General features: G+C 37.8%; 1 protein-coding gene and 1 pseudogene across 2 annotated transcripts in view; one reads left to right on the top strand and one right to left on the bottom strand.

The window, feature by feature from the left end:
* snx29 (sorting nexin 29) overlaps nucleotides 1-26,293 on the top strand; it is a 354,925-nt gene that overhangs the window by 67,595 nt on the left and 261,037 nt on the right. For both annotated transcript variants that reach the window (XM_069905804.1, XM_069905805.1), the window contains exons 12-14: nucleotides 1,801-1,864; nucleotides 3,408-3,536; nucleotides 14,641-14,726. In XM_069905804.1, coding sequence (XP_069761905.1) covers nucleotides 1,801-1,864; nucleotides 3,408-3,536; nucleotides 14,641-14,726 — 279 coding nt within the window. The remainder of the gene's footprint in view (nucleotides 1-1,800; nucleotides 1,865-3,407; nucleotides 3,537-14,640; nucleotides 14,727-26,293) is intronic.
* LOC138747489 (large ribosomal subunit protein eL8 pseudogene) lies at nucleotides 7,371-8,216 on the bottom strand (annotated as a pseudogene).

The following is a 26,293-nucleotide window of genomic DNA, read 5'->3' as shown; positions in this document are numbered from 1 at the left end:
CTGGAGAGCTTCAGACGATCCTCAGGGGTTGAAAGCTTAATGTTCTGCATAACACAAATCTAAGGCAGCTAAATGACAGTATGTATCAGGAAGACAGCTGTCTCTGTTTATCCTAAACTGATGTTGTACATGTTTGGTTTTTTTTTGGTTTGGTTTAATTCAATAAATATTTAAGAAAATCATTTTCTACTTCTGTTTTTTTTTCTCTCAAAAGTATTGATTCCACTTTAATGAGACAGTTGCCCACATCTGCTGATCTTCTCAGCCAATTAACATTTTGCCTATTAAGAGGCTTTTATTGAAAAGCCATAATTTGAAATTGAACACCTCCATGATGATCTGGGGCATCCATTGTTTATGTACCAGTTATTGGCTTTTGTTTGTTTCCATATTTAGTGAGGCGTTTTTTTTTGTTTTAACAGTATGGAGATGGGAAATTATTTTAAAATTATAGCACCTGAGCTTTTAGAGGAAGTTCGTGCTTTGTGTGCTTCTCAATTTACATACAGATGTGTATATTCAGTGCAAAGGCTTGGATTTTCTAATGTCAAATGAAATAGCTCTTTAGATACAATATATTGCAGAAAATTAGAAAAAAGATATGGATTTCCAATTGATATTTATCCATGTCTATGTTCACTTAATTTTCTTGCACTCTCATATTCCTTTATTACCCTTTTCTGGAATTACTTCTAGACTCTTCTTAAATGTCAATCTGGTTCCTGCTTCAGTTCTGGAATTTGGTTTGTATTCCATGAACTAATAGTTCAGTATTTTGTTTAATGTTTTCCCGAATCTATGCTTCATATAAATTTCGATGTCCTAATCTTCTGGCCCTACCGCTCCCTTTTACTCAAAGTAGATGGTTTCTTCATAAACACCACTGTGAAATCAATTGGCACTCTTCTCTGCTCCTACAAATGCAGCCTAAAATTTGCAATACCTTGCATTAGGTGTCATTCTGATCAATTTGAAGTGGATCCTCGGTATCCTCTATTGTATTATTCAAAACTTCACACGCGATATGTGGGTTTCTGCAGATGATATCCCAACCCATGAAGCATCAGAATGGTTTTCTTTACTGTCTTGATACTGCTTTCAATATTTTCTGAACTTAACTTTCCAATTCTATCAACACCTTTGCATTGTCCAGCTTTCATTTTTTAAATTTCTTTCAAGAGGATGTAGATTGTTAACTGACACTTAGTGATATTTCCAACATTTTTTCCTTTGCACCATGAGTTAATATCTTCTTTTATCATGTTTTCTGCAAATTTTACCATTCTTTTTACGACTCTCATCCAAATCACTGATCTGCCTGGCAAATTGATATGACATGAGAACAAAAGCTATGAAATTCCATAACATGTGCCGAGCTATTCTGGACTTTCCTTTAATATTTTTGTATATTTCCTGTTGCTTCTTCCCATTTTCTATGCTGTCCTTTAATTTTTATCCACCTGATTTTCTCCAGCTTGGTTACTTGGCTTTCTGGAAGTTAATGAACACCATTCCCTCCATTCACTCATCTTCTCAAACCTGCTGAATAGTTTCATCTTCTGAGGTCGGTGTTGTCCATTTCAAATTATTTTCTCTTAATTCAGATTTTGAGTAGTTTTTTTTTAGGATTCTAAAATGTTCCTATATATTAAGTTAGCTCTCTGTTTCACGAGGAAATGGGTAATAAATTTGACTCAGTGCACATTAATACATTTTAATAGATAATGCATCCCATTCAAAAATAAAGAAATGTAAGATACATTGTCAATATTGCTCTTAACCTAAGGTTTGCTTCCTCAGATGAACTACGACAAGCCATTGTAGCCATGATGAACAGAAAGGATGAATTGGATGAGCAAAACAGGTATTGTTCTTTGTATTAAGATTCTATTGAACAATGGATTGGATAGGAATTAGGTACATAGTGCCTTTATGTATTGGAGATATTTAGTAAGAAACATTTTTCTGTTGTTCATAGTTAATTTGGTCAAATCCAAGTGAATTGTTTTGTGTGTCATTTCATTAACTCTTTGTGTACTGACCTGCACTTTGACTTCATAATAAAAACATACAGAAATGGTGGAGGAACTCAGCCAGTCTTGCAGTGTCCATAGAAGATAAAAATATGCTCCCTACATATCTGGCCTGGGCTCTAATGGTTCTAATGTTAGAAAGTAAAGCAGAGTGGAGAATATTTTTCCATGATTGGATGCTGAAAGAGAAATATGAGAGGAGTGTCAACGGGGAGGGTTGTAACAAGAGGTGTGAGAAAACTTTGGTATTGATGGAATGAGATGATGGTGAATTTGGAGTAGAAGACTTAAGTTGCCTGATATTCTGAAAATAACTAATTCATTGCTTATTGTACGAACTATCAGATGAACATTGGAGGAAATTTGGGGGCAAATTAAGTGAGGTTTTAGTAGTGTGGGATGTCAAGGACGTTTTGTTTGACTTTTTAATTGCATTTTTTCACCTGTTGTGGTGATCTTTATTTTGCTTGAGTCTAGAAATTTATTTTCCAATTGTGGAAACCTAAAGTAGACCATTAAACAGGCTATTTAGTCTGTGGTAAACAATTTATCAGAGATTTCAAACATGGTAAACTCCTGGTATCCAGAATTCAAGCAACTGGCAAAAGAAATCAAGGAAAATGTTTTTTTAAAAAAAATAGAATAAAATTCGAGGTAAAAATACACAAGTTTAAAATTGTAAAAGTAAATGTTCTCTGATGTAACACAAATCTTTGAAGATGGGAGCAAATATTTAGCCTGTGAAGTGCCATGTTTGTACTTTGCTTGTTGCAACTGTGGGCCTAAAGTTGTGTGAAACAGCAATGGCATCACCCAGGATGACAAGCTGGCTGAAGCCTCTTGCCATCGGGGTGACTCGTGAAGTGACCACTTATCCCTGCTTAGTAAGAGGGTTTATTTGTAAACTTGGCCAAGGGCAGTTAATATCTATAATGTTATTCGTCTTTCAGGCGGCTCTGTGGAGGGGGAAGAACCTGCAGATGCTGCGACGGTTAAATGTTTTCAAAGAACGTGACTGAAATTAAAGTAAAATGCTTCAAGGTTTATATATTCATGCAAGTGAAGTTTGTTCAGTGTAGGTACAGTATTGTATTTTTGTCTTTTAAACTGTTTATTCTTAATTCAGGTGCATTAGTTAGGCATTGTTAGTGTCTCAGGCAACTGGAAGATACTCTTATCTGGCATCAACCAATCCCCATAGGTGCTGGCCACCCAGGGCTTTACTGTACCTTGAATCATGCTGTAAGAAAAATATTGTAGGTATGATGATTTTGTAGAAATTAGGAAAGCATTTTGAAGTTCATAGCTTTGCATTTTCCACACCTGACTTCTTTGAAGGTCTGGTTTAACAGATGGTAAATCCTTCTTTTCCAGATCACTGAGAAACTTACTTGATGGTGAGATGGAACATTCTGCAGCACTCAGGCAAGAAATCGACAATCAGAAAAAGAAACTGACAGAACAAGATGAACGACATGCTGCTAAGATTCAGGCACTGGCAAGGTAAGAGTGAGGTGAATTAGTTGGGAAGAACACCTGCACAATGGGTGAAAAATGACTGTGAATCTTGGGCTCATTGTACCATGAGGTCAATTGGGATACATATGAGGAAGAATATTTGATATTTTCTGGGTTGGGCTGAATAAAATTTGTTAAATGCATAGTGGGAAGAACAAAAATTTTCCTTAAAACACGTGCTTACATTAAACTTTCATTTGGAGTCATTGCAATCTTAAGCACATTTTAAGAAGCGTGTAATGTCACTTGTTTTTCCTATTGTTCAAGAAATGGGTGTGAAGGACTTGTGTGCTCTTTCTTGTTTGCAATACCTTTATTCCATTTTTCTCAGAGAAAAGTAGATATTAATTTTGCACAATGCCATCCAGATACCAGAATCTTTAAAATATTGTACCAGCCTCCTCCACCATCCCCAGAAATGTATTCCGGACATCCCCACCAATCTTTTTAAAAAAAAATCTTAAGTACACATTTTCTTTTAATAGATTAGAAATGGATGAATCTTGTGTTTTCACTATAGTAAAATATATCCTTCATAACATTTTTTAAGAAAATGTTAAGTTTTCTATGCATAAGACTGTTGTGTTCAAGTAGAGAGGTACTAGGAATATTTGTGTTCCATTCAGTATCAAATTCTGGAAGACTTCTTTGTTCTGTTTTATTCCATGCTTTTATGTGGGTTTTGTCTAGCTGTTCAGTTTGAAATGGAAGTAAAATTAAATGCAATATTATTTTGCAATGTTTTTGAAAGATAGTTAAGTGATGGTTCCATGCTGTTCCAGTGCAGTTACCAACAAAGAATGTACAAAATTATACGACATATTGTCAACATTGAGCAAGACAAATCCAAAATGACTAATTACTGTCTCCATGAGGCCACACTCATTAATCAACAGAACAATATCTGTGTCATCATCAGTGCCATCAAAGTGACATTCAGAAAGTGACATTCAAAAAAAAATTGATCTTTTGTCATTTACCTGATTTGTTTTTCAGGGATTTTAAAAAAAAGTGTGGTTGTGCATTAAAAATTGGAAAGGAACTTGCCCAAATTCTGTAACGTTCCTTGCTAACCAGTGAATTCTTGCTGGAGGCATGTGTGTGTATTTGAGGTGAGGCACCTGACTGTTCTGTCTTTGGCTTAAGCTTGGTTTGTGTACATTGGAAAACAAATGAAGTGGTTAGAAAGCTTGGATCAGATTTTACTGGTGTACATATAGCTACAACGTTAGTAATGTTTTGTCTCATACTTAACGTACAATCTGAATACATATTTCACTTCCTTTTTAAATTGCCCATTTTTTATGTGCCTATCCACCACTTTCCAAATCAAATTCTTCTTTATTGATGATTTATGCAGATATATTTCAATCACTTATCTAATTTTCTCCATTGATTTGTGCTTCTTGTGGTGGTAATGTTCAGCATTTTCTTTCCTCCAATCAACAAATTTATATTTTAATTTATTGCAAGTTGCATTTGGGTGACCATTGTTACCTATTGTTGCCCCTTTTTGTGTCCACATCACCTGGAATTTAATTTTATCTTTAAATGACCTTAAATTGTACTCTTCAGATTCTGGAAAATTATTCTCATCAATTATTGGCCAACCTTTAATAATGATTGGTCTTTGATATTTTAATTTAGAACTTGAAATTGATTAATTATGTTAAAATGTTGACCGGTTATAATTTACTAAGGGACATGTCTCAGTCACCTCCAATAAATTAATTTGGCACTTGGTTGTCAGATATCTGCTAATTCTGCCATGAAATTCAAGAATGTTATTCAAGGGTTGAGAAATGACATTTCAATGAATTGATGTGAGTGGCTGACATTACTAAGTAATAGGAAATTAAGACTTTTGTGGCCACTGGAATTGCAGTGGACATGACGAAATAACTGCACAAGACGTTTTTAGAGTGAATCAAATGGATTTACTCTTCACCCGTGCAACCGTTTAAAACACAGAATCACGCGCTTGAGATGTGCTGACGTCATCGTGCACTGATGTCATTTGGCTGGTTCGATGCCTCCTGGGAGTTGTAGTGCCGCCAGAGCACTGCTAAACTTAAAAAAAAAATCTGCACACTTTTCCATCACATTTCCCCCCCGCACCCCCTCCAACTTCATGCAGTGCAACAATTTAAAAAGAAACAATCTGAAGAGATTTGTTTTGGTTTAATTTGTGTTAATTTAAGTGAGAAGTGAATTATAGAACATTTTAACTTGAAAATAGTTATTGTTCTTCAGTTATCATTGTGGCAGTTTATAGATATGTTTTTGGGAGATAAATTGGGGCAGGTTTTTAGTGTAGGTCACCTACAAACATTTTAAAACAGATCTTATTTAAAATACTGGAGCTCTGCTCATGCTAGTCAGTCCGGCGGCAAGAGCCTTTGCAAAAGCTTTGGGGAGAGCCCAAGGGACTTCACTAATGGATTGTTGTTTTGAAAAGCAACAGATGAAAGAACTCCGAAGATTAGGTTTGGAGCCGCAGGCTGTCTGAATGCAGTTTGCTGTTCTAAGAGGGTCACGTGGTTTTGCAAGCAGATGGGAGAAAAAAAAAACAGGCTTTTCTCTGCAGCTGGGACTGGAACAGGACAAGCTGGCAAGCTTGTGGGAAAACCCCCATTTTGAAGATGGGTTGTGAGTGCTTAGTTCAGCCTGGTCAAAATCCTTGTGGTCCATACAAGAGGAGAGGACTGGCTGCCTAATATTTCGCTTGAAATAAGAGAAACAAAAAGGTGGTGACCTGAAAGAAAAAGGTTATCATCTGGAAAAAATTGATGGGGCAAGTTTCTTTGGCAAGACACTGACATGGCTGATTCAAAGGGATCAGTTTGTGTCCAGGAACAACAAATCTCTTTCTAAAAACTGACAAGAACCTTCCTGAATGGTAACCATTTACCTTTCAAACACCAAAGCCTGGTGAAATTCATATATTCTGTGCACAGTATAAGAAATGCCTGCAGCCAGTGAACTGTGAGAAGTGAGATTGGACTGTGAATCAAAGAACTTTTCTAAACTTACACACACATTACATATATGTGCGTTTAGAATTAGAAGGGTGTTAAGTAGGTTAATAGTAATTTTAGAGTTTGATCCTGTTTTCATGTTTAAAGATAATTAAAAGCAATTTTTGTTTAAGTAACCATTTGTCTTGGTGAATTTCTTTTGCTGCTGGGTTTTGGGGTCCTTTGGGCTTGTAACAACAGTCTGTTCCAGAATTCGATACATTTGCAAAGACTTTGTAATTTTACAAAGGGAGAACCATGTTGACTGCTGAAGTGAAAGCAGCTTTTTGAAGCAGCTCTGGGAATGACTGGGACTAGCACTAAAGTTGCTTGGAGAGACCGGTGCCAGGGTCTTGGAAGCTTTGTGGAGGCCGCCCAGTTTGAGTCTTGCCTACAAAAGGAACGGGAGTGTTATGACCACAGCTTGTGTGGATGGAAATTTCTTCAAAGCCAATGTAAGAAGAATTCATGAATCTGTAGCAGCCACAACTCCAGTCTTCCCATCAGTTCAATATTAATTCTGGGCATCAAATTTCAAAGGTCTACACTTCAGCACTGAATTTAAAAGACTGAACTTTGAAGTAACTTTCTTGCTTTTGGCCCGGACTGTAAAGGTTTGGGTACATCTCTCACATACATAGTACACCTGTGCATAGTTGGGTATAGATTTAGTCTTAAGGATAGTTTGAGAGTTAAGACTATCGTTTAAGAGGAAGAAATAAAATTACTGTTTTAAAATTAAATACCGTGAGGTTCATTGTCTATTGCTGCTTGTTATGTGCGATTCTTCTTTTTTTTGAAGTTATGATTCTTTTTATTTATGTGCAATGAGCAGAGTTGAAACAATTTAACCAAGTTTGGTGGCCAATTCCTTGGCTTTGGCTTTCTCCAGCTTCGCAATACGAGCCATAGATTTGGGTCCAAGGATCCCACCACCCCAGTGTCAACGGATCTCATCATATCGCTCATTGTAGTTTGTCCGCACAGCCTCAATCAGCTTGGCGATTGCACTCTTGTCCTCAGGGTTGACTTGTGTAAAAGCAAGGCAGGTGGTAGTCTTCCTGTGTACAAGACGTCCTCGTCTGGCTTTGCCTTTGACAATGCAATAAGGAACTCCCATCTTACGGCAGAGTGCAGGCAGGAATACAACCAACTCAATAGGATCAACATCATGTGCAATTACCACCAGTTGTGCTTTCTTATTCTCCACCAATGTGGTGACAGTATTCACACCTGATCGAAGAATAGCTGGCCTCTTTGTGGGGGCATCAGCTTTCCCAGCTGCCTTCTGTTCAGCTCGGGCCAGTAATCTCTGCTTTTTCTCTTGTTTAGTTTTAGGCCTGTACTTTTGTGCCAGTTTGAAGAGTTGGGTGGCAGTCTGCCTGTCCAAGGCCTGGGTGAACTGATTGATTGCAGGAGGCACCTTTAGTCGTTTGTATAGGATTGCCCTCTGGCGCTGAAGCCGGATGTACTTCGGCCATTTCACAAACCTTGTCAGGTCCCTCTTGGGCTGAATATCCTGACCAATCCCAAAGTTCTTGGGTCTCTTTTCAAAGGGAGGATTCACGACTTTTTTAACCTCATGCTTCTTGACCACGGAAGGGGCTGGGGCCACCTTTTTTCATTTGGCTTTCTTCCCTTTCGGCATGGCGGGAGGGAAGCAAGAAAAGCTTATGTGCGATTCTTAACGGAAGATGGAAAGAATAAACAATGTTTTGGTAAAGTGTTGGTCTTGTAAGAGGAGTTTATAAATGAAAGGAGGTGTTTGGTGAGAAGATTCTTGATAATGGACTTGTGTTATCGAAAGTAAAACACAAAAGTGCAGACACCATGGTTGAAGTAAAAACAATGCTGGAGAAACTGAGCTATTACTATTCAAAGTCATTCCCCCTCTCCCTGCTTGCTGCTGTGCTTTCCCTCCCTACTCCACCTATTACCTCCTGCCTTTGCAACCATGCCTCCCCCACCCTTTAATTCAGATGCCTGCCAACATTTTTCCACACCATAATGATGGGCTTAATCCCGAAACATCAGTTTTGTAATTTTACCTTTGCTAATTAAAGGACACTGTTTGACCTTGCTGAGTTTCTCCAGCATTGATTGTGTTTTTACTTGAGCTATCAAAAGCATGTTGATCCAAAGTGTAGTCAATGAACATCACAGATTTTGCAATAATGCAGCTCAGAATCACGAAATTTGTTATTTTGCAGCAGTATTGTCAAGGTGCAAAATTACGATAAATTACAATTCCTGAAATAAAGATTTTTAAAAAAATACAGTGTAACCCCCGTTTAAAAGGCAATAGGGTCTAAAAAATAATTGAGAAAAGTGGGGTTGTGCTAAATCGGTGTTTCACTACCCCTCCATAAATCTTCGTCCGCGAAGCCAAGCCAAAGAAGAAGACAATATATACACACATCGATCACAGCAACAACCCCACCACCTCCTTCTGTTTGCGCCACCCCTGTTTGTGGCAGCACATCCCCTCAACCCCCTGTTTGCAGCAACACAGAGCTCCTCCCCCCTTTCATCAGTCCAATGAGTTCCCCAAAATAAACATAACTGAACTTGCCTGAATCAGCTAGACGCCCCACTTCTGAACATCTGCTGCGCCACAGGGTGGCCATCCCTGGTACTGCATCTTTAAAAATGGGCTTGCTTTAACGTCTTATTTCAAAGAATGGAGCGTGGATGTTAAGGGGTCCAATGACTCATTGCGTTATATCCGAATTCATATTAAGTTGGGGGATTCGCTATAATTTGTGCGCAAAAAGAGAAACCGTGAGGCCATCCATGTCCATTGTCTGTTCGGAAATCTAATGTCGGAGGGGAAGAAGCCTTCAGGGTATTTGGTATCTAAAATTTAAAAGTAACATTCCTGCAGCTGGTATGAAATTGAATCATATCAATACACAAAGGAAAGGTATAATTGGAACTTGTTGAATGTGGACTGGGAGAACGGTCACGGTATTTGTGCTGGAAATGGAAAACTAGATTCATTTTCGGATTATGCTTGCTCTTTACACAATGGATTAAGAAATCTTTTTTTTATGCTGAGTTTCTATTCAAAAGTTTTATTCCTTTCACTTACCCTTTATAAATTGTCAGTGCAAATTATGTTTTTACTGCTTGCTGTAATTGTTGTCATCTGTTTAAATTTTATTTAACATCAGATATAAGCAGACACTGTCTGTCTACTGCTAATATTTTTTATATTGTTTAATAGTTGGATGAAGAGAGATTATTAACCAGCTTTACATTGTAATGTTCTGCAGTGATCAATATGGTTTTGAGATTCTGCAGAATGATGTCTGGAACAAAAATCTGGCGCAGCTGTTTTTATGGTTAATAAACTGCTTCAGTTGGCAGATAGAAATATGGAGAATGATGTGCCCAGAATAATTATGATTACAGAGCAAGTGTTTGCCTTTATGGCCTTGAAATAAATGGAATTATTTTCAAAGCTCAAGTTTCAATGGTTATTTTTTTGGCCAGTGAAGGTAATGTGTAATATATTTGGGTTATTGTTGCTGTTTCTTGGCAAGAAGGGATCCTGACCTTTTATGATCAGTGTCCCTCATCTTTCTGGGCAGAATTAGAAGGAACGTTGAAATTTGGTGTTGCTTTTGTTTTAAATAGAATTGCTGTAATTGGACTTCTTGACACAATTATGACAATTTATACTTTGAATGTTTAACATCGGAATTTCACGTGAATTTTGGGAGGACAAACAAAATGAAAACACAATCTTTTTAAAAAAAAAAATAGAATTTTAAGGACAGCCATGACTTTGCAAGACAATTTTTAAGCGTCTGATTGAGGAAGAACTATATTTTTTTTGAAGAAATCTTTTTTAATTAATTTGTGATTTTTTTTCTCTCCTATTGGAGGGCCTATATACGATGATTTGAGTTTTTATATAAAGATATTATTGGTCTTGAATAATATTAGTAGATATGTTAAAGTTGAGGTTTGCTACTTTTAATGTTCGAGGTTTAAACAGTTCGATTAAGTGTAAAGATGAGGGACAATTATGGTATTGATAAGAATTCTTTGTTTCTTTATTTTCAAATTTGATCTTTGGTAAAATGTATTTGGTAGTGATATGATTTTACTTGAAATGACTAAATTTGAGACCAGAGAAGGGTTATATTTCATTCATGTATTAAACATTATAGGATGGTATGGATAAAAAGGGTTGGGATAAATCCAAATCTGTATAAGATTAAAATACCTTTAGATCTGATAGTATCTTTATTGGGCAGCTTGCGACCTCTGAAAAGTTTGGGATTAGATAAATTTCAACTTGCTTTTGTATATTTAGCATTATCTGTAGCGAAAAAATGTATTGCTAGTAAATGGAAAAATACAAATATGATTGATATTAATAGATGGCACAATGAGATGACATACTGTTTAATAATGGAAAAAATTAAATATGTTTCATGTGATAACTATAGCTGTTATATTCAGAATATTTACATTTTGATTTATGTTGATTAGATTTTAATATGTATGTTTAAATTTTCCTTAATTTTTTTTCCTTTCTTTATGACTCTCCTTAGGGGAGCTGCCTGAAGGGGGAGGAGGGGTTTTTTTTTCTATTAAATATAACGTTCATGTTTTTGGTTTATTGTTGTATATGTTATTTATTATCTGTATTTTGAACGAATAAATAAAGTTTAAAAAAAAAGAAATCTTTTTTAATTATGGCAAAAACTCAAGAAAAGGGAGCACTCCATGCTTAAATTCACAAGAATTGAATGCCGCTTTATGATAAAGAGCAAGAAATTTGACTAAGTCTCAAAGTTAGCAATCTTAGGTGAGTTGGAGGACCCCCATTAGCGATTCTTAAAAGAGTAAGATAATAAATTTAACAATGGGTTAAAAAATAATTAAATAAAGGAGCGATACAGCACAGAAATAGGTCTATTGAAGCACAAAATTCGAGCTAATTGTGAACCACACGAGTCAAATATTAATCCCTAAATGGTGCAGGTCAAATGAAGGGAGGGAGGTCTTGGTAGTATTAAAGTGACTTCTCTAACTTGCATGTTTTGGAACTGCCCTAAGTTGGAGAGGTATTGGAAAGATATTTTTAAGACTTTGACAACTATACTGGATGTCAGTTTGCAACTTAACCCATTGACTGCTCTTTTTGGAATTATAGTTCCAGAATCATTCTCTTAAAGAGACAGGGACAATGAAAACACTCAAAGTTTTAACCTTTACACTGGAAGATCTCCACTGCTGATAACAGAAGAAATCTCATAATGACAAAAAATCCCCAAAAATTTCTCCGATGGTCTCGGAAGATCTTTCCTGGAACCAACACACCAATGGCATCATGAAGAAAGCCTCTACTTCCTCAGGAGTTTGCAGAGGAGTTAGTGGAGTTGTTCAAGTGAACCGGTACGGACTTGAAGGGCCGACATGGCCTGTTTCCGTGCTGTAAACGGTTATATGATTATAAGTGGGACAAGTTCCCACTTCCACACATCAGGTTGTTGTCTTTTCTACATTGTTGGCTAGAAGAGATATTTTATTTAACTAGAAATATTCTAATCCATCTACCTTGACTCAATGGCTCTTTCAAATTATGTCATGTTTAAGTTTAGGTTAAGTTAGGAGTTGTACATTTGATACTTCTGTTAAATTTGAAGAGACTTGGTGACCTTTTATAAATTATTTCCACGTGACTGAGTATAATTATTTTCCCTTCTGGACTATATTTCTTTTCTCTTCATTGGTGAAAACAAGATGGTAAATTTTTACTAATAAATTCTCAGGATAGGCTGCCCAGTCTTTTTTTTAAGATTAGGTAGGTTTTTATATAATAAAAATGTTCCTTTTTTTAAAAAAAAGATTTCAGTTTGAGGAGATGAGAACATATTCGATAATTGTGGTAAGAGACGGCAGCGCGACTCGGGCGGGAGAGGGGCAAGAGACGGCAGCGCGACTCGGGCGGGAGAGGGGCAAGAGACGGCAGCGCGACTCGGGCGGGAGAGGGGCAAGAGACGGCAGCGCGACTCGGGCGGGAGAGGGGCAAGAGACGGCAGCGCGACTCGGGCGGGAGAGGGGCAAGAGACGGCAGCGCGACTCGGGCAGGCTTAAAGGGACTGCCATTTTAAAATGATTCAGAAATTCAGATAATTCTGAACAATGGCAGGTGTCTGGTCTTGATGATCCTGGATAAAAAGTTAGGCATCTGTAGTGATTTTTCTTCCCCCCCCCTCGATTATGTCCTCCTATTCGCATCATGAATTGTTTACCTATAATATAATTAATAAAACAATTGAAAAATCAAAGTCTTGCGAGCTCTGTGGAAAAGATTGGATGGGCCACAGCTGCAATATTGTGTGCAGTTCCAGTTGCACCTGGTCAGGAGGACATCATTGCATTGGACAGGTGAACAGAATTATGCAGCTGATGAAGGCCCACAAGGAGATTCAAGTTGGTGCAGGTTACAGGAGGTGTGAGTGGCTGGAAGGATTTAAAAGTAAGGGGAATTTTAAAATTTAAAATGTGTTAATCAATAGATGGATGCCCAGAAGAGAGAAACTAGGTAGATTTGATAAAAGTTAGGTAGTTTTTTTTTTCTTGAGTTGAATAGAATGCAGTACGTGAGATGTTAGGATGGTCAGTGGAGCATTGGAAGTGACAAATTTGCATGTAGGAAAGCAGATAAAGAATTCACAGCAATTGAAATTTATTTGTATGGGTAATGTGAGGTATGTGTGAGAAAGCTCTCAAGTTTTAAAAAATCTACAGGCCTGTAATTATTGCAGAGTAAATTAATTGAACCTGTCAAATTATTATGTGATGTAGAAACCTACCATATGTCATTGGGGGCATTAATGTATGAAATTAATTTCTGTAAGAGATAAAATGGTGATATAATTCACTGAGTACAATGTGGTGAGTTCATTATGTGCTGGCAATGTCTGAGTTGCACCTCTGATTTCAATATCCTGCTTGTTCCTAAAAATGGATGTTACTTTTTTTTAAACTTCAGTGATTTTGCATTTTAACACAGTATGCAAACAGCCAAAACACAAGCCCTTGGTTTTATTGCATTTATTTCTGGACATTTTGAGGCAATTTATAGCTAATAAAATATTGAAGTGTGGTTTGCTGTTTAAAGAAGTGACTTCATTCACTTTGTGAGACAAGTGTCCAGCAAATCTGTTGCATATAGAACATAGAACGAAGATTATTACAGTGCACGACAGGCTGTTCAGCCCACCATGTTGTGCTGACCTATGGAAACCAGATGTGGACTGAGGTTTGAATCCTGTGCTATCTGAAAGGAGTTTGTACATTCTTCCTGTGTCTGTGTGGGTTTTCCCTGGGGGCTCTGGCTTCCTCCCACATTTTGAAACATACCGGGGGGTGTTTGATTGTGTGTGTATATTGGACGTCTTGGACTCGTAGGCCAAAATGGTCTGTTACCATGCTGTATGTCTAAATTTAAAAACAATTTGTCCTGACCTCACACCCATAACCCTCCATGATTGAGGGATACATTTTGGCAGGATACCACGAAAACTCAATTGCTTGGTGTTCAGTTATGTCATTAAATCCATTTGAGAAAATGGTGAATCGGATTTGGAAACTTGAGGACTTGCAGCTGATGGGAGTCTGGAAGATGAAAATATTTCTCTGTGGGTCAACCAATCCTGATGAAGGATTTCGACCCAAAATGTTGACAATTCCCTCTCTCCCCTACAGATGCTGCTCAACCTGCTGAGTTTCCACGTTAGATTTTTTTTGCAGATTTGACTTCTTGCATAACTGTGCCAGCCATGCTCTGTACCTATCTGTAATATTATTAGATTTATTGTGTACTGCATGAAAAGAATGGGGTCATAAGAATTGCTTTGTTGACCTGAGTATATGAAAACTATATTGCACAATTGTGGTAAAATATTCTTTGAAGCAACTGATCTTGCATTTGATAAACTGCTGAAAAGTTAATATGTCATCATTTTTGTTCTGCATCTGTGTAATCTTTCCTCGTTTAACACCTTGCTTTGCTTTGATAAACTAATGGTCTATTTTGGATCCTGCAGGGAAAATGAAGTTTTGAAGGTGCAGCTCAAGAAGTATGTAGCAGCTGTTCAAATGTTGAAGCGTGAAGGAAGCCAAGTGAACGATGGTAAGGATGCAGCTTCATTCATTCGAGGGTCTCCGAATATGGTCATTGTTCAGTAGGGTTTGCTTCAAGTCTCGGTACAAGGCATCTATTTGAACTGTCCTCGAGGGGAAATGGGTAATTTGTCTTGTTGAAAAGCAATGCAATTGTTTTAATTGACATGAAATGCAGTGTTTGCTCTGTCTCCTGGACAAAATAAATGTTGAATAAGTCGATGAACAATGCAGAGAGATTTGAGTACTTTTGATAATGGGCGATTGAATCAATGTGCAAGAAATTAGTTCCAGTCATAAGGAACAAAAGGCTTTTAAAATGCTTTGGAAGAATCTCCGACTGTCACCTCATCTCAAGTCAAGTCACCTATATTTATCAATCACACCATGCTTGCACGGTAAAGGCGAGATAGCCTTTCTCCAGGAACATGGAGCATTTTTACATAAATATAAGTTAGAATAGAAGTTAAACACATAAAAAATATTAAGACGTATACAGTAACAGTCAACAGTATCCTATCCATAAATGTTCTGGGAGTTCAACTCTGATGGCTTGGGGGTAAAAGCTGTTGCCCAATTTGGATTTAAGGGCCGAGTGGTGGCATAAGGGAGAACATGAGGGGTGTGGAGAATCCTTCACAATATTTGTTGCCTTTCATCTGCATCGAGTGTTGTTAATGTCTGTCACGGTAGGAAGAGAGCCCTCGATGTTCTTTTCTGCTGACTTCACTGTCCTCTGTAGGGTCTTGCGGTCTGAGGAGATAGTTTCCAAACCAGGCGGTGATGCAGTTGCACAGGATGCTCTGTAGAATGGAGTGAGGAGGAAAGGTGGGAGATGAACTTTTCTCAGCCTTTGCAGGAATTAGAGGTGCTGCTGGGCTTTCTTATGGAGTTTGTGTTAAGGAACCAGGTGAGATTCTTTGCCAAGTGCACCCCAAGGAACTTGAAACTCTTGACGACCTCAATGATGGAGCCATCAATGGTTAGCAGAGAGTGTTCCCCAGCCCTCCTGAAGTCGACAACCATCTTTTTTTTTCAATGTTCAAATACAGGTTGTTGGCTCTGCACCAGTCCATTCGCGACTGCACTTCATTCTCTGTACACTGACTCCTCATTCTTACTGATCAGGCCCCCACAGTCGTGTTGTCAGCGAACTTGATGATGTGGTTCGAGCAGTGTTTAGCTGCACAGTCATGGGTCAGCAGAGTGAACAGCAGTGGACTAAGCACGCAGCCCTGGTTTTAGGGGTGGGGGGAGGTGGAGGGGACCGTGTTTGCATTTGAAACTTGTCTGTCTGTTTAAAAGTACGTAGAGATCACATGAAATTTTGGAACACTTCATAATTATGAGAAAGTGATGGAAGGAATGGTGATAATGGGCATGCATTAAAGAGGGCTTAAAAGGAGAGTGAAGTGGATGGGCAGAGAGGGAATTGTGGACAATTTTCATTTATCCATTTAGAATCATGTGGAATAAATGGTGGGTAAAATTGAGAATGTGGAGATGGGTATGGGGAAATTATATCACTACTGAGGGTTACAGTGGTATTGAGGGAGATGCTTCAAGGATAATTCTGTACTAGGATGAGTATTATATTGGGGAATCCAGAGGGCCACTGAGGTCGGGGAGTGGAATGGTGCAAGAGAGAATTTTGGTGAAAAAGCATTAGATGAGTTGAAGGGAAGGATAGATGGCCATTAAAGAAAATGCAGGGAATTTAATTCTCTATGTGACAAAAAACCAAGAGAATGTTTTAGAAGCAGCTGGAAATTCAGTAACTGGGAGAAATTCACTGGTCATAAAGTGTGTGGAGCACATGATTGAACATGGGAAGTTTTCAGTTTTACATCTGTTTGTATCGTAGATTGAACATGAATAGGTTAGATTCTGTTCAAGAAATTATGTAATATTCTTATTCAAATAGAACATAGCCTGATAGACCTGGGAATTTTTGATGGAATGACAATAAAATTTCTAAGCTACTGCTGACATGAAAGTAAAGGCAAAAATGTCAGCAAGATATTTAAACAAGAACAGTTATCTCTGGAAAAACAGAATTTGGTGTAAGTGATTCGCTGCTCCTCCACATGATCTACCGGTGGAGACTCTCCATTTCTGCCAGTTGCCGTTTATTTAAAGACGTGCGCCTTTCCTATGTGAATCTTACTGTGCATATCAACTGGCTGGAGATTTTGCAGACATTTTCAACCTCTGGCTACAATGGTCGGAGGTTCCACCACCTTCGAAAAGACATCGTGACTTCATTGTTCCAGAAGAGCAAGGTGACGTGCCTCAATGACTATTCACTGGGGGGGGGGGGCACTGATGTCTTCCATGATGAAGTGGTGTTTTGACTGTATAAAGATGTTTCAGCCTGTGACTCCATTTCTATACATTTAAATTAACATTTTGGTTAATTTGACCACATCTTGAATAAATGTTTTTTGAGTCATTTATCACAAAAACAATTGCAGCGAGTAATCTATTGATGTAGAAGTTAGCAGTGTTGTTGGCTTACGTGCATTGATGATGTTAATTTCCTTTAGATCAAGACAGGTCGTCATCGACATCCGACCTACGCGAGTTACGTCCACTTGTACATATAACCAAAATTTTGAAAAAAAAAATGTTTATTAAAACTACTGTGCAAGTTCATACTCTGCATTAAAAGTATTGTATGCAGTGATCCCCGTTCCCCATTGGCAGCCCGAGGTCCCAGTTCCCTGACTTACAAACAACCCCGAGATCCAACCATAAGTTGAATATATTGTATATCAGTATTTGCAGCAATGTTACCAATTTGGCCTTTGTTCTAATGTTCAATATAGCTCTGTTTACCATAATCGTTTCTGGAATAATTCTGTTTCATGTATGTGGCTTGACATATGTTTAATACAACTTACAATAGTGGTTCATTTGTCAAAATGTGCAAATATTGATTATGTAAATCTGAGTGTTGTTGCAACAGTTTTTTTCCAAAGGTTCACAATTTATTGTAATTAATAATTCTTCAAATATTTTTTGACGGCTTAAACAGGAAAGCCCCCACTGAAGTTTCAAGCAACATATGGCACTAATAAATCAATCACATTTTGCTAATTGGTCTGTTGACAGTTTACTCATAACTCATTGATGGGCTGAAGCCCAGAATGTTGGTTAAATAACTTTGCTCTATCTTTGTTACAAAGAGTTTGCTGAGTTTCTCCAGCAATTTTAGGTCCATCATGACGTTTGCAGACTTCCATGTTTTACTGAAGTTTGCTAAGGTGTGTTATTTTTGAGAAAGCTTTGTTATTTAAAAGTACATTTGTTGGCTAACTGGTAAATGCACAATACTATGTTCGAAATGCTCGATGAGAATAATTTGTTTTTTTAGTCATAGATGACACTTGTCTTGAAGAGGCATTTGTGGCTCTTTTAGAGTAGAACCATCCATATGAAGACAATGTTGCTTCTCAAACAAAAGCCTTCATGATGCTGCATGAAAATCTTAGTTTAAAACTCAGTAAGAGGCAAAAAGTCAGATTATTGTTCAGCCGATGATCCTCTGGAGCTGAATGGTTTCACAGCAGTGGTATCACATCAATGCTATGAAGTAACTTGCTTCATAGATAATTTGGTGCAGTGTGAAAATAAAAATGTTACTTCAGATGATTAAAATCTGAATAGTTGAGTAGTGCTGAGAATTTTATTTCGGACGTACAGACAAAATGAGTTCCAGTTCTATCAATGTGTACCAAAGACCCTTTAGCTTGGCATTTATGAAATGTCAGCTTTGTTGATGCCCTCAAGAGATTGCTGAACCTTGCACAGTGAGACTGTTTCTATTTTTTTGTTTGGGGAAAACCTGTTGTTTTAATAGCCCCAACTAACAAAAACAAGCATTTTTTTCTATCCAAGGGGAATCTCTTCTCACTTCCAAAATGCACAATGGCACTACCCGGCTAATGAAATCTCTTGAATAACGAATATGTTTGCAGCAGACATAGAATGTCTTCGATGAGACAGTCCAGGAGCGTCATATCAGATTGTAGCCTTGTCGAACATATGTGCTCTTACAATTTATCATACAACAAATGAAGCCAATGTTTGCCATATTTTGTTATGACATGCAAAGAAGCCATGTTCCCTTTTGAATTTATGCCAGGTCTCAGGATTTATCCATCATTTCTTGACTTTTTTCTCCTCTACACATAATGTATGAATTTGCTCTGATTCTTTTGCACTTCATTCACACTTTGGATGATTTTTCTAGTTGCCAATTAAGCCACAAACTAGCATGCCTTTGAAATGGGAGTGAACTATAGCAATGTGGTCACAGGATCAGAGAATTAATAAATACTTTCAATTTCTAAAACTTTTGTTTCATTTGCTATAAACATTGACAACCCAATTCAGAGGAGACGCATGAAAAAATGCATCAGATTACCTGACCCAGCATTTTTATGCTCCACTCCTGAATTTAGAGAGAGGTCAGATATTAAGCTGAGCTCTCGAGCATTCGATATTGCTGTCAGGCATGGATGTTTTGACAATGCTGATCCAAACTCTGGTCGATCTGGAATTGTCCTCTTTGAATATATTGTATATCATAAGCACTAAAGATCCTGCTCACCCTACTTCCCTTCATAAGCTGATCAAACTGCAGACAGAACTGGTTTAAGTTGAGGTATGCAGGATAAAATGTGTTAATGGTGCACGCTTTGAGATGGCCAGATTCACGAGGTGTAGTCCTTGATTCTGCAGTTTGATCGCAACTAAGAAACTTGCTTGAAATTAAAATCTGTATTATAGCATAACAAATGTATTAATCAGTACCTGGGTTGATGTGATAAAACTTTTCATGTACAGGTTATTTTGTTAGGAGTACTGTCTTTTTAACTCTTAGTTAACTAGTTTATTTAGTCCTTGCTTTATGATAAAGTGGTTGCATTCCTAGAAAACTATCTTTTTTACAATTTTGTGTTGGGTATTATCAAGAAACGAAAGTTGAAAAACAGAAATGTAATATAAATACTAATGCAACAACCTTTGTTTAATCAAAAATCAAAGAAATCCATTCTGGAATAGCAAAAGCAAAAAGCTTCCCACCACAGCAAAAGTGAATGATCACTGCAATCAACTATTCTCATTATTGTTGTTGACTTATCAGGATCTGTGAACCCTGTTCACGTTTTTTTTCAAGTTCTGCATACGCAAGTACATTTAAATATGTCAGCTAAAAAACATGGAAAAATGGTGAGGGTTTTAGTTCTTCCAAAGTTCCCTGAACTTCAGGCCTCAGTGTTGCGAATCTTTGGAATAATATACTCCAGAAAGCTGAATTCTGAATTCTGGTCAGCAATTACTGAATGCTGGAACAGATTGAGGGTCATGTGGTTAACCTTTGATGCAATGTTTCTTTCTTGTGTTCTTATGAATTAATTTATAATGGCAATTTTTAAAAAAATCTGAGTTCCAAGATTTACTCCCAATGTGTTCCAACAGGAGGTTTCATTTGGACGTGTAAAGTATAATTTAATTGGTTTGACTCCTGTTTTTTTTTTTAATTGAACCAAATTCTTCTGTGCCAACTGTAAGCTTTTTCAATGTGACAAGGCTCTCTTTCATTTCCCCAATGCATCTTGGTCATATTTTTTAAATCAATCCCTTGGAATGCAGGATGCTGTGCTTTCATACTGGTTCAGTGAGTTTTGAGGTGACTGAAGAGACTAATTCAGAAACTGCACACTCTTCTACAGATGGGCAGGAGTTACCTGGTTGCACAAGCTTTTGGATCATTGATAAAGTTGCTTCATTCACACCTTTTGTATACTCTTGACACATGAGGTTTTCACTGCCCTTCCAAACATTCAGTTACCTTTTGAGTTGTGGGGCACAGGGTTCCAGGAATTGGTTGTTTTCAGTGCTTTCATGGCCTATGGTATGCAAGTCTCAGAAGGGCTGGGATCGTTAATGCTTGGTAAATGATGAAAATGAGGAAGAAATTGCAGATATTGAAAATTTAAAAAAAAAATGAAAACAGGCAACAGGGCAGATAACATCTGTAGAAAGAGCAACTGAGTTGATGTTACTGATCAGAGGCTGTTCATCAGTATAAACATTATGAAAAGATCACTTCTTGATCTTAAGAGGTGTTCAAGCAATCACAGTGCCTTAGTTGATATGGATCAACACTGAATCCTTTAGTTAGGATTCTGGCTTGGATGTTACCATGAATCAAATGGAGATGGGTTTCTACAGGCTGATTAATTTCAGGAGGTTATTTCCACAGATTGAGTGGTTTGTGAAGTCAGCAGTTATATTTGTTGGGTATAGTAGTTGTTGCAGCTCTCTTGAATTTGTGCCACGATGTCCACACAGCAATAGGTGAAGCAGTTCAGCCACTAGAAGTTATTTGAAGAAGACTGCCTTGACCTTGATTGTAACAGATAGCAGGAAATCCTGGTGGTAGTTATCACATTCCTTCAGTATTCCATAGCGCTCACAATGAGGTTATGGATTTTAGAGATGCAATATGGTAGCAGACCCTTCTGCACCACGAGTCCACATTACCCAAATACGACAATTAACTTAAAAATCTTGTGTTTTTTGAAGGTGGGAGGATGTGCCCACAGGAAGGATGTGTAAACTCCTTAAAGATGGTGCTGGATTCGAACATTGGTCACTGGTGCTGTAGTCGCATTGCGCTAATCATGTCACTAACTGTGCTGCCTTGTGACACTAACAGATTTGTATCTGAACCTCCTCACTGCCGAGTTTGAGACTCTGGGGATGCTGTTTATTCCCAAGACTTGCTAAGTTTTCGTTGTCATATGGCCTTTTGCAATTATTTTGTCAGGAGTGACTGCAAAGCTTAATCGAAGAGGCTGCTGTGAAATGGAATTAAAGGTGCTTCTGTCACAGAGTTGCAGTTGAAGGGTCATAAGGTGCACTTTTGAGCCAACATTGAATGACTGAAGGTCTCCTCCATTCTTGATTCTCAGTGGGGTGAGGCTTTCTGCCTATTGAAGAAATGATAACGAAGGGCCATGTCGTACACATGAATTATGAACCTTCCCATGAGAGGGCTGCATTGTGTGCATTTTCTTCAATCAATTATGTCTGTTTTTAACAATGGGTAAGTCTCCCAGGGGTCTGCAGACACCAAGGACCGTCAATGATCAAAGCCCTCACTCCTGCTCCAGGGTTTCACAGAGACATTGCTTTATCTCACTGCTGACAGTGAAAAGATTTTTTGATCACAGATGGAAAAACACCGCCACGATTTTTATTTCCATTTTTCAAAGGCATAAGGGGTTAGTAGGTTAATTGGTCACATGGTGTTTTTAGGCAGAGTGGGCTATAAGGGCCTGTTACCATGCTGTATCTCTAAATTAAATTAACTTAAAATTATGACTAAGGCAGACAGAAATGCAGAATATATACTCTTGAAAACATTGAAAAAAAGTTTCATCAAATAAATTTCATTGTGGATTTTCGATTATTAACTTATTTGGTACCATGTGTTTGAAATTTATATGTAAACCTCAAAGAAACTGCTGTGTGTCAGCCGTGGTTCACTTACTTGCATTTTCCCCTCCAAGTAAGAGGTGGTGGGTTGAAATCCTACTCCAGAGCTTGACTGATTAAGGCAATTCTCCAGTGCAGTATTGCAGAGGTCATGCACTGCGGAAGATGCTTTCAACATGGATGAAACATTGAACTGAGGTCATGATTCACTTGGGAGAATATAATTGATCCCATGGTTACTGTTATATAATAAAAAAAAACAGATCATTTGCGTCTGGTGTCCTGGCCAATCTTTATCCCTCAGTCAAAAATTTCATAATCACCTGTTGTTTTGTGGAGGCTTGCTGCATGCAAATTAGCTGTCACATTGCCTGCAATGTGGCAGTGGCTTTATTTCAAAGAACTTAATTATAAAATTCTTTTGCACATATTGAAAGAAGGATTTGTTTTGGATCTTTTCTATCCCTCCTGATTGGGGATGCAAAAAGGATTACAATCTTAGCTTTTAGTAACATTAACTGTGGCTATTTTTAAATGATGGGAGTACTTGATGTATTTAGCTTAAAATTCATTGCAGCCGAGAGCTGGTAGGTACATGGACTTTGCATTGAAGCAATAGCCATGCTTTGGATGCTGAGTATCAATCCATATCTTCTGTCTCATTGATGCCCTGCATCACTGAGATGGTATTAAACTGTTTTCCTTTGTTTAGTAAATGACTTAAAAATGGTTGCAGAGTTAGAATTAAATATTTTATGAAACAAAATTACAGTTGAATATTTTTTCATTTTGGCTTAGAATTTTCCATATCAATAACATTCTGTGGTGAAATCACTATCGTATATATTTGCCATATGTAAATGCCATGATCTTTCCTGGTTGACCCTGCTCTCATTGGCCGGCTCGTGACTCCTTCCCCACAAAGGCTGTCATGCCACAAGCCTGTCCCCAACTCGAGTCCGGGTCAGTATGAGCAACCAACACGGGGATGCTGTCCATCTCTTGTATGTAAAAGCCTTCGTGCTTCATATTAGTTTCAAGAGCAGATAGTTTTCTGAGTTATCCTTTTTAAAAATTTTTTATTATTCAACATATAAATGATTCAATTATACAATGTGCAAAAACACTTGAAAATATAGAAGAAAGATTTCAAATATGAGCATAATTTAAAAGACCAATACACATTGGTAATATTGTAGTAAAATATGGATCGGTCACGTCTCCAGAATGGAGGACCATCGCCTTCCCAAGATCGTATTATATGGCGAGCTCTCCACTGGCCACCGTGACAGAGGTGCACCAAAGAAAAGGTACAAGAACTGCCTAAAGAAATCTCTTGGTGCCTGCCACATTGACCACCGCCAGTGGGCTGATAACGCCTCAAACCGTGCATCTTGGCGCCTCACAGTTTGGCGGGCAGCAGCCTCCTTTGAAGAAGACCGCAGAGCCCACCTCACTGACAAAAGGCAAAGGAGGAAAAACCCAACACCCAACCCCAACCAACCAATTTTCCCTTGCAACCGCTGCAATCGTGTCTGCCTGTCCCGCATCGGACTGGTCAGCCACAAACGAGCCTGCAGCTGACGTGGACTTTTTACCCCCTCCATAAATCTTCGTCCGCGAAGCCAAGCCAAAGAAGAAAGAAGAAGATAACATCATACAAAAAAAATCCCAAAAAAGAATGAAATAAAGGAAATAAAAGAAAATTAGTTTATGAATGAATAATAAATTACTTTTTTTGAAAAAAAATAAAGGAAAAATATGTCATTGTCTTTCCTTCTCATTCTGTATCCTGTTGGAGGAAATTGTGCCAGGTTTTTGTTTTAGTGTAGGCCACATACACTTCAAAACAGATCTCATTTAAAATACTGAAGCTCTACTCAAGACCGACAGTCTGGCTCTGATTGCCTTTGGAAAAGCTTTGGGGATTGCCCAAGTGACTTCACTAATGTATTTGAAAACCTTCAGATGAAAGAACCTGGAGGAATAGGTTTGGATTCGCAGGTTGCTGCTCTGAGAGGGTCATGTGGTTTTGCAAGCAGAGGGGGTCAAAGAGGCTTTGTGTGTGTGGTGTGTGTGTGAGAGAGAGGGGGGGGGGGAATTCAGTTCTACAGTGCTAGAGTTCAGCTGGGACTGGAACCTGGCAAGCTTGTGGAAAACCCCATTTTGAAGATGGGTTAGTGCTTAGTTCAGCCTGGTCAAAGCCCTTGTGGTCCATACAAAAAGGATGGGCTACCTAATGTTTCACTTGAAATAAAAGAAATAAAAAGGAACTCTGGTTACCTGAAAGAAAGAGGTTATTGTCTTTAAAAAAAAAAAACCCTGATGGGGCAAGTTTCTTCAGCCACTAAAGTGGCTGATTAGAAGAAATCAGTTTGTGTCCAGTAAACATCAAATCTCTTTCTGAAAACCAATAAGAACCTTCCTGAGTGGTAACCATGTACCTTTCAAGCACCGAAGCCTGGTGAAATTCATAAATGTTAAACTCGGTGCACAGTATAAGAATTGCCTGCAACCCGTGAACTTGGAGGAGTGAGAAGTGAGATTGGACTGAATTAAAGAACTTTTCTAAACTCACACATTACATGCATGTGCGCTTAAAATGAGAAGGGGTTAAGTAAGTTAATAGTAATAAGTTAGAGTTTGATCCTGTTTTCATGTTTAAAGATAATTGAAAGCAATTTTTGTTTAAGTAACCATTTGTCTTGGTGAATATCTATTGCTACTGGGGTTTGGGGTCCTCTTTGTAACAATACGTGGAAATCGAGTAATGTTAACCTGGAATTTGACAGCACAGCACCAAAGCACTTTCACTACCCTAACTCTTTAGATTATGATCCTAGTCCATAAATGGGCCCCACGTCTTCTGAAAGTTAATTTTGAATCTTTTAATAGCATATCTAATTTTTTTAGATGTTCTGTGGTTTAGAAAGATTTCGGAAAGATTTTTCAAGTATTATTGGTGATTCTTAAGATTAAACTTAAGAACCTTTAAAATTGCTGTATTCAGATTATCTTAAGATGATGAAGTCATATTGACTCCAACTCGGGGTCAAATTTTATCTTTTATTTCTTTAATACCCAGACGTGCAATTCTGATGAAATGGAAAGACATCACAGGCTAAATGATGTCATGTCTTATCTCCGTTTAGAAAAAACTGTTATGAGCTATCCAAATACTGTGGTATACTTTTCAGCTTTAGCTTTATCCAGTTACTCTTTTGTGTGAGGACATGGTCGTTCATGTAGTCCTTGTATAGACTGTTCAAGAAATATTCATATTATCGATGAAAGATTTACACAGTATTCAGATGAGATTCATTGATTTAGTTTTGCCATTCACATCCTAGCTCATCAAATGCTGCTGCAGTTATTTTAAAGCAGAGTTCCATTTGCCTTTGTAAATTTCATATCATTTTTGCAAGGTCTGTGAATTGTAAGTAATTATAAATGTGTTTTCCACTGGAGTCTTGGAAATGGGTGATTTTAAAAAAACAAACAAAAAATGTGTTGATGAGGTTTGCTTTAAATAAGTATAGGGCTTTCTGCCATCTAGCACAGGAAACCAGCCAACCATGTTCACTTGCTGTTTGCCTGATTGATCTTTGTGTATTTGGGACAGAAGTTAATTTATCTTAACGTAACTTAAAGATTGGAAATATTAAGCATGAATAACGGCAAAGAAAGAAACTGATCAGGTCACATTATCTCCTGCTATTTACAAAACTCATTTGTACATTAGACAGCATTTGTTCTTGTTATCCAATTGGCAGTTCAATAAAATTGAATTTTTTTTTATGATAGACCAAGTTAACAGAATAATAGAGCAATGGTTTGTTATTGTAGAAAGCATACGAGAGCCTAAGCAAGGCAATTCTTGCTGTGGATTGTAGGTGTGACCATCTGATCAAATCTTAATTTTTAAAGAATTTGGACATAGTTCAATAACAGACCCTTCCAGCTTATGAGGCCGTGCCGCCCAAATACACCAATTAACTTGCAAACACCATATGGTTTTTTTTGGAAGATGGGAGGAAACTGGAGCACCAGGGGAAATCCACGCAG

Source organism: Narcine bancroftii, chromosome 12 (genome assembly GCF_036971445.1).
Source record: "Narcine bancroftii isolate sNarBan1 chromosome 12, sNarBan1.hap1, whole genome shotgun sequence".
Classification (NCBI taxonomy): Eukaryota; Metazoa; Chordata; class Chondrichthyes; order Torpediniformes; family Narcinidae; genus Narcine; species Narcine bancroftii.
Note: the sequence above shows the minus strand (reverse complement) of the source record. Positions and strands in the feature narration are given on the sequence as shown.